General features: G+C 35.2%; 2 protein-coding genes and 1 pseudogene across 3 annotated transcripts; 2 read left to right on the top strand and 1 right to left on the bottom strand.

Annotated features, from left to right (window-relative positions):
• Positions 1 to 409: 409 nt before the first annotated feature.
• On the top strand, positions 410 to 3,467 carry LOC113507736 (annotated as a pseudogene).
• A 180-nt stretch (positions 3,468 to 3,647) lies between these two features.
• LOC113507735 (short-chain dehydrogenase/reductase family 16C member 6-like) lies at positions 3,648 to 13,911 on the bottom strand. 2 transcript variants are annotated; one of them, XM_026890677.1, is made up of 7 exons: positions 13,729 to 13,911; positions 6,330 to 6,609; positions 5,903 to 6,018; positions 5,413 to 5,532; positions 4,613 to 4,774; positions 4,024 to 4,223; positions 3,648 to 3,782 (listed from the first exon to the last, which is right to left on the bottom strand). In XM_026890677.1, the coding sequence occupies exons 2-7, from the start codon at positions 6,598 to 6,600 to the stop codon at positions 3,680 to 3,682; spliced, it is 972 nt and encodes a 323-aa protein (XP_026746478.1). In that variant the 5' UTR covers positions 6,601 to 6,609; positions 13,729 to 13,911; the 3' UTR covers positions 3,648 to 3,679. The 2 variants fall into 2 exon arrangements, with proteins under 2 accessions (XP_026746478.1, XP_026746477.1); XM_026890676.1 differs by lacking the exon at positions 13,729 to 13,911 and adding an exon at positions 9,733 to 10,774.
• LOC113507737 lies at positions 7,649 to 9,717 on the top strand. Its single transcript, XM_026890678.1, has 2 exons — positions 7,649 to 8,251; positions 9,201 to 9,717. The coding sequence occupies exons 1-2, from the start codon at positions 7,904 to 7,906 to the stop codon at positions 9,666 to 9,668; spliced, it is 816 nt and encodes a 271-aa protein (XP_026746479.1). The 5' UTR covers positions 7,649 to 7,903; the 3' UTR covers positions 9,669 to 9,717.
• Positions 13,912 to 16,753: the final 2,842 nt, after the last annotated feature.

The following is a 16,753-nucleotide window of genomic DNA, read 5'->3' as shown; positions in this document are numbered from 1 at the left end:
GAAATTAAACCATATTACGATTTTATTAGAGAATAATTTTTCTACAGAAAATCATATTACTTAGTAAATTATAATAGTAAAAATGTGTCAAAGTAAAAGTGGTTTAATTTCAATACATTGTAGACGTTAATTAATAAATTGTATAAATTATCCGTATTTATAAATAAAGAAAAATCTTTATATTTTTGTTGTATTCTTTTTTCTCTTTAGTACATTTTATACACGGCAAAAATGCTGTACTATGCGTAACTACCTATAGCAACCTATAGATATTATGTAGATGAGTGCATACATACATATAGCTATAGATCGCTTCACAGACGCTAGCGCCATCTAGTTTACAGGGCAAGTAGTGAAAAAAAAACTGATCTGTCAGTGTCTCATCTATACCAGTATTATATGTATTATCTATGGCAGCCGGCGAATCCGGCGATTTGTTTACTGAATTTTGTTGTCTTGACGAGGTGGTTGTGAATATTTTTAGAGCAATCCACAGTTAATTTTAGGACTATATAGTGTAGTTCGTGACATTCATCAGAAAAATGAGATGTATTAAAACAGCCCTGCAGATTATTTTCCTTCTTAATGTTTGCTTGGCTACCCTTTCGCCACCCTCTGATAAAAAGGGCCAAAAAGGTGTTAAGCCTCAAGAAGGGCCTAGGAAAAACAATGTTTTAGATCGTAAGTTAGTAAACGAAGCACCTTTAGTGAAAGATATTATAAAATACCATGCTACGTACCATCAAGATGTAGTAACGCGGAATTTCAAGAATGCCGTCTTAGGTTACGTTACACCTGTGAGTATGCCTAGGAAAAACCTTGTTTTTGCTGTTTTACATAAATTTTTCCATAGCAATAAGTAAAGTTTTAATGTAATCTAAAAATCTCAAATGTCTATTTTTATTGTAGTGGAACAATAAAGGCTATGATGTGGCGAAGACGTGGGCACCTAAGTTCAACTATGTTTCGCCAGTATGGCTGCAAATTAAACGACAATCACCCAACATTTACATCATATCTGGCCTGCATGACGTTGACCATGCCTGGATGAAGTCAGTGAAGCAAAAAGGCTCTACCTCGAATCTGAAATGTAAGTTTTTAACTTACAAAAAAATGTACACTTATCAGAATTTGTAGTATTTACTGGATCATCTAAATGAATGTGTAATCTAAATGAATGTGTAATCTAAATAGAGAACAATAATTCTCAGAAAATACAGTATAGTTTTTTTTTATTGTGATTATTTTTCAGTATTACCAAGAATTCTCTTTGAGAACTGGCAGCCATCTGATTTAAAAGCCTTTTTCATGGAGCCTACTTCTCATACAGAACAGAAAGCTCTTATAGAGGAGATTAAGAAGGCTTGTAAACAATGGAAGTTTGATGGTGTGGTGCTTGAGGTGTTGTCACAGATAGGGAAATATGTTGACAAGTCTGTTAAGTTTATACAACAATTTGGTAAGTGATTCTTTACCTCTGTGAAAAAAGTTGGCATATTGTGCAAATAAAAACTAGCAAGATATCAAGGTATATCAAAGTTTGTCTAAGACCCTGAAATAGATAAAGATACCATGTATTGTTTTAACTATTAGGAATTATTAAAAAAAATATGCACATTTTTAATAGCCTGTATGTAGGTCAGTAGTTTGATTGGCTGTAAGTGCATAAAAATCCTTCATGGTCTATGTGTACAAGGAAACTATGCTTATCAGCAAAAGTATAAATGATGGTTATAATATTTACTACAACAGTATGTGTTGTTTTCAGATTTTTGTTTCCTTATGATAACCATATATACCAACTGATAACTACTGGTTCTAACTTAACAAAAACATCTGATAATTACCTGGTTTAGTCGTCCTCTTTGGCCCTAAATAATGGTATTTTTGTTTTTGAGTAGTTTCACACTTTTAAACAAAACATTTGTATACCTATTCCAGTTATTTTTAGCTCCGTCATTGAGCATCCATTAATTGAAGTGTTTATTGTTTTAGGTTTGGAGATGAAAGAGGATGATCTAAGTCTTATTCTAGTCTACCCACCATTCCGTGGATTCCCCACTGATGAGTTCTTCATCCAAGCTTTTAATGATATATACCCATATGTTGAAGCTGTATCTGTTATGACATATGACTTTTCTAGTCCTCAGAAGCCAGGTAAGTTGGTTTTAGTGCATTTTTACAGTTCTAGATTAACATTTTTATAAAACAATGAAGAAAGAAGTATAAATATTCATGCTTATTCTACTCAAGCAATGATTATATGACTGATGCCTAATTGATTGTGTTGACCTATCAGTGCATGAATAAACCAAACTTCTTGCAAATTTCTGATCAATCGACAACAGACATTTTGGAAATTATCCTTTTTCAAAACTGGAGATGTAGTTTCGCCTTACATTTGTGGTTTATTTGATTTCAGGACCTAATGGCCCACTTTATTGGGTAAGACTATGTGTAGAGAAACTAATAGACAATGATGAAAATCCTTCAAAGAGATCCAAGATTTTACTTGGATTGAATTTCTATGGCAATTCTTATACAGCCAACGGTGGCGGGCCCATTGTTGGCACAGAATATATAGAATTATTGAAACATGCCAAAAATAATCAAGCATTATCTTATAATAATAATACAGCTGAGAATTATGTGGAAATCAGGTAAGTGTCATATTTTTTAGACTTCATTACCGTAAAATGGAGTCAATGGGTAAAAAAAGGTGCTGCGAAGTAAACTTGTAAAGGATTGCAGGAAAAATGAAATATATTTTGCATAAGGAAATGAAATAATTAACTATGAAGAGCCCTCAGCTGTTTATTTATTTATTAGAATACTGCTTTCACATAGAAATCTATTGGACATAATTTACCAGAGCACAAAATCACGTACAGCAGTTGTGTTACAGACATAACAAGTAAAATTCTAGGTAATTGAATTGTTCTTTAATTGCCTGACAACTGGCGCTTGGCAGGAACTGCAATTAGTAAACATAACGAATGGTATTTCTGATAACTGCTTCAAACGATTTTTATCTGCCACTGTTTCTTTCTTTTACCATTTTAACAGATTTTATTGCGCTTCATTACCGAAATATATTCCCGTTGTAACATAAAATCTTCTTGTAATCCTTTTCGTTATTGATATTCGACTAAATATTACGTTCCTTTTTATTTCAAAACTTTCGACAAAAATATTCCTACTTTGCAAAATTGATGACCACTTTGTGTGGGATTCGTTGGAGTCGTTAGTGCGGGATTCGTTTTTTAAGAAAACTTATTATACATATAATAATTTTTTTTTTCTTCTAGAACATCACAAGGGACCAAGAAAATATTCTATCCTACATTATACTCTATACAAAAGCGTCTCGAGTTGGCCAAAGAATATGGTACAGGCGTCGCCATTTGGGAGCTCGGGCAGGCCTCGACTACTTCTACGACTTATTTTGATTAGCGTGTGATAATAAATATAAGTAATTAAAACCTTTATGTTTTGTGATATTCTTAATTCCAGATTTTTTAAGGAACGAATAAATTAAAGACCTATATTTTTTATCGTTTATAATTACATTACCGTAACATAAAATGCTTCTGATAATATTTTAAGTCTTATTTATCTTATTTAAGTACACGTTACATTATTTTACAAGGTAAATTGAGTAAGTCTAGTGTTCTAATTACTATGTAGCGACAGCTTTGGGCTTTCCTTTGAACTCCATCATAGCTTGTGGCCCCTTCATAACTCGGTGCATCAGGTCCCAGCACATTTTAGCGGGGAGCAGGCTGAAACACAAAAATATAAGACAATATATTTTTATTTGTCTGTAAGTAATTCGAATTGAAAGTAATGTATACGTGTAAGCTCTTTTCTATTAGAAACATCTAAGAAGGATGTAGGAAGTTAGTACAGATACATAAATAACAGTATTTTTTGTTTCTTATTTGTTGGCGATATCCTCTATATCTCTTACATAAGACTTTCTATGATCAGATTACATAGAAGCAAACTACCTACTTAACTTACCACTTCAAAGGTAGAAGGTATCTAACTGATCCAGGCATGACGCAATTGACTTCGTTCTTCCTTATAGAATCTATCATGGTCTCAGCTACGTAGTCGGGCTCCAACATCGGCATCAGACGCGGGGAGACTCCGTCAAACATACCCGTGTTTATGTAGTACGGGCAGACTAGAGTTGCGTGGATTGTGTTGTGGCCATGAGCCTGGGAAACGGAAACAGGTTTTATTATGAGCTAGAGGTCGTTGGATCAGTGATTCCCGGTGTCTGGGTTACCAAAAACTGCTGAAGTAAATTTTATTTTTATTTTATTATCTACAACTGCAGTACGAAATTTAATCCTTTTTTTGAGGATTTTCACATTCACAAAGACACCAGACTTGTGACGCAAGACTCAGACAACTAAATTTAGCGTGGATGTAAACGTAGCTCGTTGATGCTAATTAGTTTATTAAGCAAGATTTGCACTAATCAAAATTGTTTGCCCTCTAATGGACTTAGAGGTGTCTGATTGTTTTTATATCTATCGTCTTGTTTCTACACTGGCTGAACGCAAATATAAGCTAGTAAATCAGTCACTATTTTCTCACTTACCTTCAACTCGGTGAACAGGCTCTCATGAAAGCCAATGGTAGCGAACTTAGTGCCGCTGTAGTCTGTGCAGCGGTAAGTCCCGAGCATGCCGGCCACTGAGCCCACGGTCACGATGTGTCCCTTGCCAGTGGCGATCATGTCGGGTAAGAAGGCTTTTACCGTCTGGAAGAAAGTAGGGGTGAGAGTTAGAAGCTTAGAAATAATATTCCATTTATTCTAAGTATCATTTTCATATCACTTTTTTCAAGAATGATATTCTCGATAGCGTAACTTCAAACTCAAATAGATCAAATTCCAAAACCATAGCATGGTCGCGTGGGATATACCTACATCCTTAGGCATATTTTTTTTTCAGAGTGTGAAGGTACGATATTTTATAGTCCATGTTGGTTTTCCCTTATGCCCATGTTCTAAGGTAGGTTCTTAAGTGAGTGTTTCAACGTCTAAAAATAGTTTGAAAAAGTAAACAGCCTTTTTACGACACAAACGGTCAGTTCACATTGTTCTGTGAACTGAGCGTTAGTTTTTAGATATTAGTTGCACTATATCATTTATGTACTTAACTAACTTTAATTAAATTAACACTATCACAAAGGTTAAATTGAAATGACTTTATAGTCATTGATTTGACATTACTTAGATGAAGCAACAATGATTTGTCTACTAGGTATTAACAGACTACAATCAAATCTAATTATGAAATGTATTTGTCATTAGAAAATGACAAATTAGATAATTTATTTTGGAATTTTCTATACAAAACAATGGTTAATTAGTTACTTATTTAATAGTACGCTTACCCAATAGTGTGAGAGTATGTTAACTTTGTAGGTGGTTTCTATCGCGTAATCAGAAAGATCCAAAAGAGTTTCGCCGAAAACTGTTCCTGCATTGTTAATCAGCATATCTACCTTACCGACCTGTAATTAAAATATAACTTTATTTAATTTCTGATGAAATGATAAGAGAATCAGAGTTTATTTAACATTTCTCCTATTAATTACGTTACATCTAAAATTACTGACTGCACGGATAGCCGAATGTGCGTGACGATATCGTGACGTGTCTTGAGTTCGATCCCAGGATCCCATTAGGATTAGGACACCTGGGTGTCATAGCACACGTGGCTTGAATGTTTGTGAAAACTCCCGCGACACAAGGATCACATTCCTTAGTGCGGGGGTCTTTATTTTTTGGTAAAAAAAATGTGTTCAATTTTGTTACTCATATTTCGGTTAAAAAGTGGCTAATTTTAACGAGGAATGGAAATGGAAAATGGTATGTAGTTACCTCTCTTTTCACTTTTTCAGCAGCTGCGTAGACTGCAGTGCGATCTGATAGGTCTACGACGTAGCTTGCAATTTCGTAGCCCTCATCAGTTACGGCTGCGCACGTCTTCTTCAAACCTAAAATGAAGAAGAATGATATGCTAGATAAATATACAATGTTTGTATCGAACAGTACCTACTTATGAACTTATCAAAACCATAAGAATTATATCGTTAACTACATTTTAAGCAAGTCGATAAACGCGTATGAATCTAACATTTTAAATCATTATTTTATTCATTATCAAATGTTTAATAAAATTAATCGCCAGGAACTTGCCTTAAATTAGTCAAAACCAAACGCGAAACCAGTTGGTGTTTGACCTGTGAGAGACCAAATAAGGAAACTAAATCTTGATTACAAGTAATTATAAGTAGGTATAACCAACCTTCGACACTAATATCCCATATGACGACCTTGGCGCCAAGTCTTGCAAGTTTGACAGCAAGGAGGCGGCCGACACCCCCGGCTCCTCCCGTCACCAACACCACATCTCCCTTCAAACTCTTCATAGGTCGTATAGCATTAGGTACTAAGGTCCAGAATAGGGATTCAAGGATGTAATAGCAGGATAATACGAGGAATAGGACGGTGTCCTTAGCAATGTCGAAGACGCTCGCCATTTGTGATGGTGAATTGATCTTTGTTCCTTCTAGCATTGTTGAGGTCTGTAACAAGAGAATGAGAAAATAAGGAGGCCATAAAATAAAGATTAAAAAGAATAAAAACTATCTGTATGTTCTCATGGCGCGAACATTACTGTTTTTTTTTCCGCCCAGCCTTTTCTGAAGCTTACAATTCAACCGGATCGAGCTGGTTTTTTTTTCATGAAAACTTACAGTTGTTTTGCTTTATAACTTATCAGTGATCTCAATCCGTTCAATTAAAGTTCTGTCTTGATGCTTAATTACTTTCATATTTAGAGTAAATGGTAAATGTAAGGCAACCAAAGAATAATTAGTTAATGCATTCTCACTTATCATACTTCGGAAATTAGGATACCTACCTACAATCATTCCTAAAAAGAAATACGTTAGTACATAATAGGCACCCATGTCTACAATAATTGCAACAGCATAAAGAATTGCGACTTCTCAAACTGCCTCATTCGGAAGTAATGGCCTTTCGTTTATTCAATGTCTATTGCCGAATCTTTGATGGCCTATTGCAATAGGCATCAATACAATTATAAAGGTATGTATGCATATTGTGTAATACTATTTAATTCTATTTGTATTCTGTAGCATGATATGTCGTGTCCCTGTTGATTTCGTGGCAGTATATATGACCCTTTATTTGCTGTACCTATGGAATATGGGTTATCATCGGTCTAGCCTTTTCCTCAAGGCATTTAAACATTGCATCGGGAAGTTTGCATAAACAGTCAAGTCAATTGCACAAAGACATCCAGATTCAAAACAAGCATTCTTGGATCAGGACCGTGTGTTTGGCATGATGATATGTACCACATAGCTTGTCAAACTGTGTTTTTTTTTTAATTTAAGGGTAAAATATTGATAACATATTACTATTACCCATATTACTATCTACAAAACATGGCAACCTTAAGCTTAGATTCTTGTAGACACGAAGATTTTTCCATCGTGTTTCACAAAACTAATTTACGACGATTATAGTGAACGGACCAGTGTTGCGGTAAGTACAGACAACCACACGGTATTAAAATACATCTGTGAGGTATTAAAAGCACTTTTATACCAAAGTCTAAAGCCACGTATTCACTGAGCAACAATTGTTTATAAACTCTGTTTCAGAAACAAAATCTACGTGTTTCTGAAACAAATCATTTTGTTTCAGAAACATATAATTTTGTTTCTGTAAACACTACGTGTTTATCGGTATGTTTCGGTGCTCCCCACTTGTGACGGAGAACACAGAAGCAAATCAGTTGCGCAACAGGTGCATGCGAGTGTGGACGCGTCTAAACATTTGTTTATAAACATGGCTGTAGTGTGGGACGATGAAACTGTCTTTAAATTGATAGAACTGTTTGAGAAAAAACGAATATTATGGGATTGCTCGACAAAGGACTATAAAAATAAAATAAAAAAGAATGACGCCTGGGAAGAAATTTCGAATGCTTTGGCAATTCCAAAAACAGATGTTGAGCATAAAATGCATATATTGCGGTCGCAATTTGCAAGAGAGAGGAAGAAAATGTTGTCTACAAAAACCACAGGTGCTGGTGCTGCAGATATTAAGAAATCAAAATGGAAATTTTATGAAGAATTAATTTTCTTACAAAGCACGACGACAAGGGTCGGTGGTGCGGATACTTTAAATGAAACAGTGAGCGCATTATTCATATTTTATTTTTATGTTATCAGCTGTAGGCATGTAAATATTCTATCTAACATATACGAAAACACTACCGCCATAGCATTAAGCTACATTGTTTTGCCACGGCAAGCTTCCTCTTTCGCTCATGAAATATTCACCAAATTGATCCCTTATGATTGTAGCAGTACGTGCTGAATTTCTAGGTCGCCTTTCCAATTCCAAAATTGAAGTTCCTTCAACTGTATACTCTCTACGCCAAGCACCTTCTATGACATTATGGTCACTGTCTTCAAAATCAAAAGTCATCGGGGGCGTATACAAGGCTCTAGATTGTTTATTCCTTCTTAAAAAGTTATGCATGTAAAGACAGGCCATTACAATAAGTTCACAATTTTCAGGCTTGAGAGGAATTGGTTTACGAAATACACGAAAAACCACGCATAAAATTCCAAAAACATTTTCTACAACCCTCCTGGCCCTACAGAGTCTATAGTTGAAAATTCGTTTCATTGTGCCACGGTTATGAATACCCGGGTACGGCCTCATCAAGTTTTCCGATAATGGGAATGCACTATCGCCCAGTATTACATAAGGAAGGTCAGGTCCATCTGGTGATATCGTTTCTTGGTTTGGAAAATTAAGACGGTGTTCCACCATTCTTTGATAGAAACTCGTTTCTTGAAAGATGCCACTGTCAGATGCTCTTCCTTTCGCACCACAGTTTGCATATATAACATTATAAGATGCATCTACAATAGCCAGTAGTACAATACTAAACTGATCTTTGTAGTTGTAGTAATCACTGTTACTATTGCTAGGCGCTTCAATAACCACATGCTTCCCATCTATAGCTCCGACACAGTGTGGAAAATTCCATAATTCGTTCCACTCACGGGCCTTTTCTTTCCAGTGCGCTTCGGAACTCGGAACCTTAAAAAAAAAGTGTTTAAAATTGCAGGCAAACCGTGAAGACCTCCTGGCAACTGAGGAGCCAGAACAGCAATCGGAGCAGCAGAAACCACAATCTCCACTTCCACCATCCCCACTACCATCTACAAGTAGCAAAAAAGCATCTAAAAGAAAAGTGGATGACAATCTAAGTGAAGTATTTGAAATAGTTAAATCTGCAAAACGCAAAATGGATGAATCTAAGGATGAATATGATATTTATGGGCAATACGTCGCTTCAGAATTAAGAGCGGTACAAAACGAGACTGCCGTAATACAAGCCAAGGCTTATATTAATAATATTTTAATAGACATGCGAATGGGCAAATACAATTATGGTTACGGATATCATAGCCATCCCGGATATGAAACTGCGTCGACACCAGCAAGTTCAACCTCACAAAAAGAACTTGAAACCATTGAAGAGATAGTTTCACAAATCGCATCAGTAGAAGAAACCGATAGTAGTACCCAGTAGATAGTTCGCCTAATTTTGTATAATTAATAAAAAAAATATTGATTCATAACTTAGTTTTTCTTACCTGGATGTAGTTCTTCAACACACGTATTATATTCTTACAAACTTCGGGTATGATCCGGCTGATTAATTGTTTGGAAACTCTAAAAGTGTATGAGAGTGAAGAATATGAATCTCCAGTAGCTAAATATCTTAAAGTAATGGCTAGTCTTGTTTCAGCGGTAACTGCACTTCGTAAGTTTGTATCTTGTTTCTCTATAAATGGTCCAACATTTTGCAAAAGATATTTAAAATCTGATTTTGACATTCGTAGAAAGTTTATAAATGATCCATCAAACATGCATAAATCACTTAATACGTCTTGTCTTCTTAGCAAGTAATTCCTGACCCACCATCTTTTACGTTTCTTTTTACTAGAAATGGACTTATGCAAAAAAATGTAGGCACCACATAACAACACTACTTCCTCGGGCGACATAACCTAAGCAACTGACTGTGTGGACGGCAGAGTTTCCGAAACATTGTTCCTGGAAACATTTACGTGATGTTTCAGAAACTGTGTATCCGAAACACTGTTGCTCAGTGAATACATGGCTTTAAGGTTGATATTCCAGTTTGCTGTAACTACTAAAGCTGGGTCTTTCGTACATCCAGCTCATGTTATAATGACAGTCAGTTTCACCCACTGGGGAGTACGACGATCATTAGGGACATGCGCCGATGATTGTGGGAGGATTGTGCAATGTCTTAGAAATTGCATACATTGTACGAAGGCTGCTGAAGTGGTGTTTCGAATAAGCTGTTTTAAGAAAATGTACTTAATATGTCAAGGGATTATTTTAGCCACAACAGTACAGTTTTTTTTATTGGCATCATCATGGCATCAGCCAGATATGGGCCTTACTGCTGCGTATTTGTCGGGATCGCCCTATAGTTTCGGCTTAACCGAAATATATGTAAACATATTTTTAGTTCTTTGCTACGGTAATTTGGCTCAAGAAATAAGCATTAGAGAAACTTAGTGGCAAGGCTAACTAAATAAACATTACCTATATTATATTTTCATTAAAATATAAACTTCGATTGCAATACACAAATTATTAGTTAATTTATGATACTAATTAAAATTTCCAATATTCAAACTCATTGCATTACAAGTCATTACCTACCAGGGGATCTACCGAACCTGTTGCATTTGTAAGAAAGAGACGACGTTCTAAGCCTTGTATAGCTTCATCTCGCTCTTCAGTTATCTTTATAAGGCATTAGACCCGCTGCTTACAATTTATAATGTAACGGACGTATTATAAAAACTAAAAATAAATGTTTGCGGTTAAGCCAAGGTTGACAGCTGAAAAGTGATTGTCAGTACTAGGGTTCAAGGAGTTGGAAGTGCATCGCTTATGTAGCTATTACCTACCATGTCTATTGCATGCAGTTGAGTAACAATGCAAATTAAAATAAAATTACTGACAGTAACATTGTAACACATATGATTAAAATTGTAAGTATATCTCGAGTATTCATTGGTTATAAGTATATGACCAAATAAAGTTGCACCATCTTATTGTGTTACAGAGTTTTTGAACAATAAAATGTAAAATAATTCAAGTCATAGTCGACTTTCGCACATCTTGGAATAAAATCTAGTTGCTTTCGACCTAAGCTATCGCTTAAGCTTTATGGTTAAACACTTATAAAATGGTATCTATCTTACATATTCCTACATTTATCAACTCGTGTTGGTAAAACCTAAGATATACACGTAAACAATAGGATTGACCGATATACCGGCTTTTACAGTAACATTCTTACATTCATTATGGCTGCGTTGTAATCGTAAAGCAAAATATTGTTTGAGCAAAATTATGCCTGCCACACTTATTTTGAATCCCTTTAACACATTTTAAGCTGATCTTTATTTTTGAGTTACAACAAGTTATTGGGAAAAGTCCGATCTCCAGCTCATTATAAACTTATTTTATGTTACAACTTCTAAACATTCCTTCTGCATAACTTGTTCTTCCAAGTTACTTATTACTGGGCGATTAATTTTAGGTTGAACTGCTTTCTTTCTAAAATAGCCTTGTCGAAGAAACGTCTGTCAATAGATAGACAAAATTTATTGTCGGAAGTCTTGAAAGGTAAAATGTATACAAATAAGATATTCTTGTTTTTGTTTATAGGGTTTTTACGCATAATGTTTGCCAGTCCCATCGCATTCTAAGACAAAACGATGAATTTGTACAGTATTCGCATTTTCACGGTTTGGTTGGGATAAAGTTGAATGAGACGATCATGATTAATTCCACCCTAAGTACCATTATGGTAGCTAAGGCAAGGCAAAGGAAGCTTCGGTCGTCGACAATATAGTTAAGGTCTCGGGTCGGGTCTGGAGGGGGCTGACATAGGACCTGTGAGATAGGAGACTGGCATTAGAAAGGGGAGGTCTATTATGGTGATGATGAAGTACCATAAGTAATTACTGTATCCCGTCATATCTGCGGTAGCTTTTATACCTTAGTATTTAATAATATCTTTAATAACTATAATATCCTAATAATAATAACTCTTTCGAGCATCAAGATATTGCGTTTCTGTGGTAGTGCAATATGCAATGTTGTTAATTAGGCCGTGAAGGATTGGAGTCGAAGCAAACAAGATGTAAATCAACACATCTGGAATAATAACTTGATTCATGTTTATTAATGCCTAGACTTAGATCTTGGGCTTGCCCTGCAGGTACCTACTTATTCGAATGCATTACTTAAAGCACTAGTGATTTACGCATAAGTAAGTAAATAATTCCAGTTACCAAGATCGATAGTTTCTTGTACGTTTTGGCCAACTGCTAGAGGTTAAAAACGGAACCATATTACTGAGGATTCGCTTTCTGTCCTTCCGTATGTCACGAGAATTAAAATATTCATCTTTTTACCGTACGAAGGTAATGAAGTTTAGAAGACGATTAGAAACTTTCAATCACGGGCTTATCGTAGTTCTCTTGTCTTCGTAATAGAGACAGAATAACTGTGTTCCAATTAATATATTTTAAGATGTATTACGTTTCAGACTATTAAGCATAGACTTCATTATTTTACGTGCATTCATTAATGATGCCTGCACAATACAAATGTTATAACGAAAATTCTATATTATTAAAAAAAAAATGTATTAGAACACGTATGACGTAAGAAACGTCAAAGCTTTTCTAAACTTTTTTTCCATAGCTTATGGCCAAATCTTAACAGCATGTTTCTTACATCACTATCAGACTAGAATGTTTCTATGTATTCTAAAAATAAAACACGCCAGATGAACTAACTATTTAGTTATTGAGAAAGTTGTTTTACGAAAGTTGTTCTGCTGACATAGGTTTTACGACACTTTGTGTTTACATAGTTTATTTATTTTGATTTGTCTCGAACATGCTAAATGGCTGTTACTGGCAGATTTTGGGTCGTTCTTGTAATATGGTATTGTTTAGATATTATACAGAGTTCCTCGATTTAGAGACACAAGATAATTTAAAAAGCACCCGAAGATTAGAAATACTTTTTTTATAAATGTTCTTTTATTAACTTGTTTTTGTTTAAAAGTCTTGTAGAGAAGTAAATATGAATATTTATTAAGTATTTATGAATATTTATTCATCTTAAAATAACAATGTAGAGTCCAAATGGCCCGAATAGAAATGATGACCAATTTCGAAGATCTGACTTTCTATTTGTAACTTATGATGTTTGTGCCAGAAAGAGGTTTAGACTTAAAACTGTAAAAAATGTGCTACTTTTAAGGCAAAAACTGAATATTGTATAAAAATAATTAATTAGCTTCCTAAATATGTGCCGTGGTAGTAGTTGTTGGACATTTATAGGCTAATTTTATATTAATGCCTAACTTTTACTATAACCATAATTAACATTTCATATACTAGTATTCAGCAAAGGCTATTCTTAATTAACAATACTTCACACATTTAGTCTGCAATCAAAACAAATATTAATAATAAAACAATATAGTGGAAATAATGTATACTCAAACTGACGATGCCACTCACCTTTAAAAAAACACATCCACAGTCACAACTACGTATTTTCAAAATCGAACACGATATTAGCGCCTAACGGCTTGTCTACTGCGCATGCGTGTGGCTCGCGCTCCGTTCGGCCACGACTCACGACTGCTTACTGCTTTACTCACCGGCTTTCTCCGTTAACGGTAAATCCACCGCTTTTCCCGCCTCCCGTGTCACAAGAATAAGTGCATACTTCTAGGGTATGGAATAGATTTAAAACCTCTGTCTTTTTTACTTCTACTGTCTATTTACTTTAAGAAAGTACATTCTAATGTAGTGCTAATATCCCTTTTGCACTGCATGTAGAGTTCTAAAGAATTCTATTGAATTAAGTTCGAGGACCCAGTGAAAGTAAATGAAGAAGTCGTTAAGTTCCGTCGGTCAAGGTTATATATAACGTTTTATAAAACATCTTAACAACATGCCTGCAAGTTATACAAAAAGTTTCGTAGTGTTACGTATGTTAAAAATGTGTAAAGATCTGGATATCTACCATACCCCATAGTTTAATGCAATTGAGCGACTACTAATATTTTACATGGTCAAAAAAAATTGGTTTCCATTGATAGGCTAAAATTATGAATTAGATTATTAGAGCGATTTCTATAGCTCCTATCGTTGTTGCAATTGAAATGACACCTGTCTACGGAACAGAAATGAGTTCTGAAATGCAGCTCTGTAAACAATGAGTATCCTTAAAGATTGAATACCCAGATAGCATTATGAGACATGGAAGCAAGAAATCATAGAACGGACATAGTTGACTACAGGATGTTACATAAGACCATAATTGCTATTGATAAGTCATTTATTTAATAATCACCATCCTTTGCCCTTCAGGGTTTTCAAAGAATGATGATTTTCGCCTCGGCGTTATCCGTCTTGCTAATTACAGTTCTCTTCTTTCAATGATAGATTTACTTATAACAGATGATGGCTGATTTTTAAGCCACATTCTGAATTTGTAGTGAGATTTGTCGATCAAAATAATGATGTAATTAAGTTAATTACCCTAATCTCTTTCAATTCACAGGATTACTTCAAGAGAGAAACTAACCGGTTGTTTCAAAGGCTTACGCGGGGGTACTGGTTCGCCATGCTTGCTTAAGAGAAGAAGATTTCAATAAATCTTAGACGGAGCCTCATTGTGAATTTTAATGTAAGATATGAAGGGCCAGGGCCTGGATATAGGCACCCAAATTGCCAAAAAACCGGGTCCTCCAGCATTCGCATCCAGTAAAAGCTAACAAAATTTTGGCAATGCGCGTAATTAGATACAAGTATAGCAGGCATTAGGGCCATTAAACACCCCTGGCACCCCTGGCAATATAGCTACCGCACCCGCGGCAGCTATATTGCCAGGCTACCTTGAGAAAAAACAATACAGCTGTAATTTTTGTGTATGCAGATATTATACCCATATGGGCCTTTATTTGGAACTGTATTTGGAGTCTGCCATCATAAGCCCGTTTCTAATTACTACTTATACCAAATTAAGAATTAAAACCCGTAAAAAACTAGAACGAAGAACTTTAATCCACTAGTTATCTGTCCTATGTAATGTACGAGAAACGATCTAAGCATCCAAATAAGTTTTTTTTTTTTTTTTTTTTTTAATTTATTTAAGAACTTTGTCGCTTGGCGACAACACCGTTCTAATTGTTACAAGGAGCTTAAATCTACGACACAAAAATAAAATAAAAAAGAACAATTACCTACGACACGAAAAAAAATTAAATAAAAAAAAAAACAATTAACTTCTATCTAACACCCTGTCCAATATCTTATATAAAGTTTTTGACTCTTCGGAGAATGGACAAGCCAAAACACTATTTACAAAGCCCACACAGCAACCAAAGTTATTTCGCCTATAGGCTTCACCCCGGACACATTCCACTAAGATGTGTTGCACATCCTCTACTGTGCCACAGTCAGGACAGTTGGGCGACGGGACCTTTTTCATGAGGTGTGCAAACTTCCTCGATGGAACATGTCCGGAACGAAGCCTAAGGGCAGTCGTCACTATTCTCCTGGTAACCAGATCGGAGTCAAACCACGGAAAGGGAGATATCCGTGGATTAACAGTCCGATACCAAATGCCCTTATATTTAGAGCGGTCCTCGAAGTATTCCTGCCATAAACGTAAACATGCTAATCTAAGGGTAGCAAAAAAATCAGAATATAGCGGAAGAATATTCAAAAGAATACCTTCCGTTATAGCTTGTTTTGCCAAAAAATCTACCTCCTCATTGCCCCTCACACAAACATGCGACGGAATCCACTGTAGCCGGATTTCGATAAAAGGCTGCAGATCCAAAATTAACTTATAAATATCATACGCTACAGGTAAACCACCAGCATGCGATGTATGGCGAAGCAAATGCTGTAATGCACTCTTAGAATCAGTCAGAATGACCACCTTACTAAGCTGACAGGATTTGATGTATGAAAGAGCTTCCGCTATTGCAACTAATTCAATATGCATTATCGAAACATTTGAACTAATTTTGAATTTAGCACCAATTCCGACCATTGAATCTAAAAATGCAGCGCCACCTATCGACTGCTCCTTAGAGCCATCAGTAAAAATTTTGTAAAAATCAGAATAATTATTATTTATAAAAGACACACAAATACTGTTTAGATGATATTGATTATAACTACGCTTAGGACGATCTATGGCAGGAATACTTGGGTGGATTACATCTAGTAAGTCTATATTACTTACCCAAGTATCTAAGGAAAACATTTGGACTTGGTTACTAGAATAAACATAAATATTACGATAATGTGATACAAAGGAGGATGTAAGTAAAAGTGTTTTTTTGTTCGCCCAGTAACTAGACTGACAGTGTGCAGTAAGGTCATTTATAATACAAACAGTTTTGTTATTAGTCACTGATTTAGTCTTTAGAACAAACTTTGATGCTAGGTACCTACGGCGAATAAATAAAGGAGGGATACACAATTCACTTTCCATAACATGTATGGGGGTACTTCGTATAAA

Source organism: Trichoplusia ni, unplaced genomic scaffold (assembly GCF_003590095.1).
Source record: "Trichoplusia ni isolate ovarian cell line Hi5 unplaced genomic scaffold, tn1 tig00003116, whole genome shotgun sequence".
Classification (NCBI taxonomy): domain Eukaryota; kingdom Metazoa; phylum Arthropoda; class Insecta; order Lepidoptera; family Noctuidae; genus Trichoplusia; species Trichoplusia ni.
The sequence above is the reverse complement of the archived record's forward strand: the minus strand, read 5'-3'. Positions and strand labels throughout refer to the sequence as shown.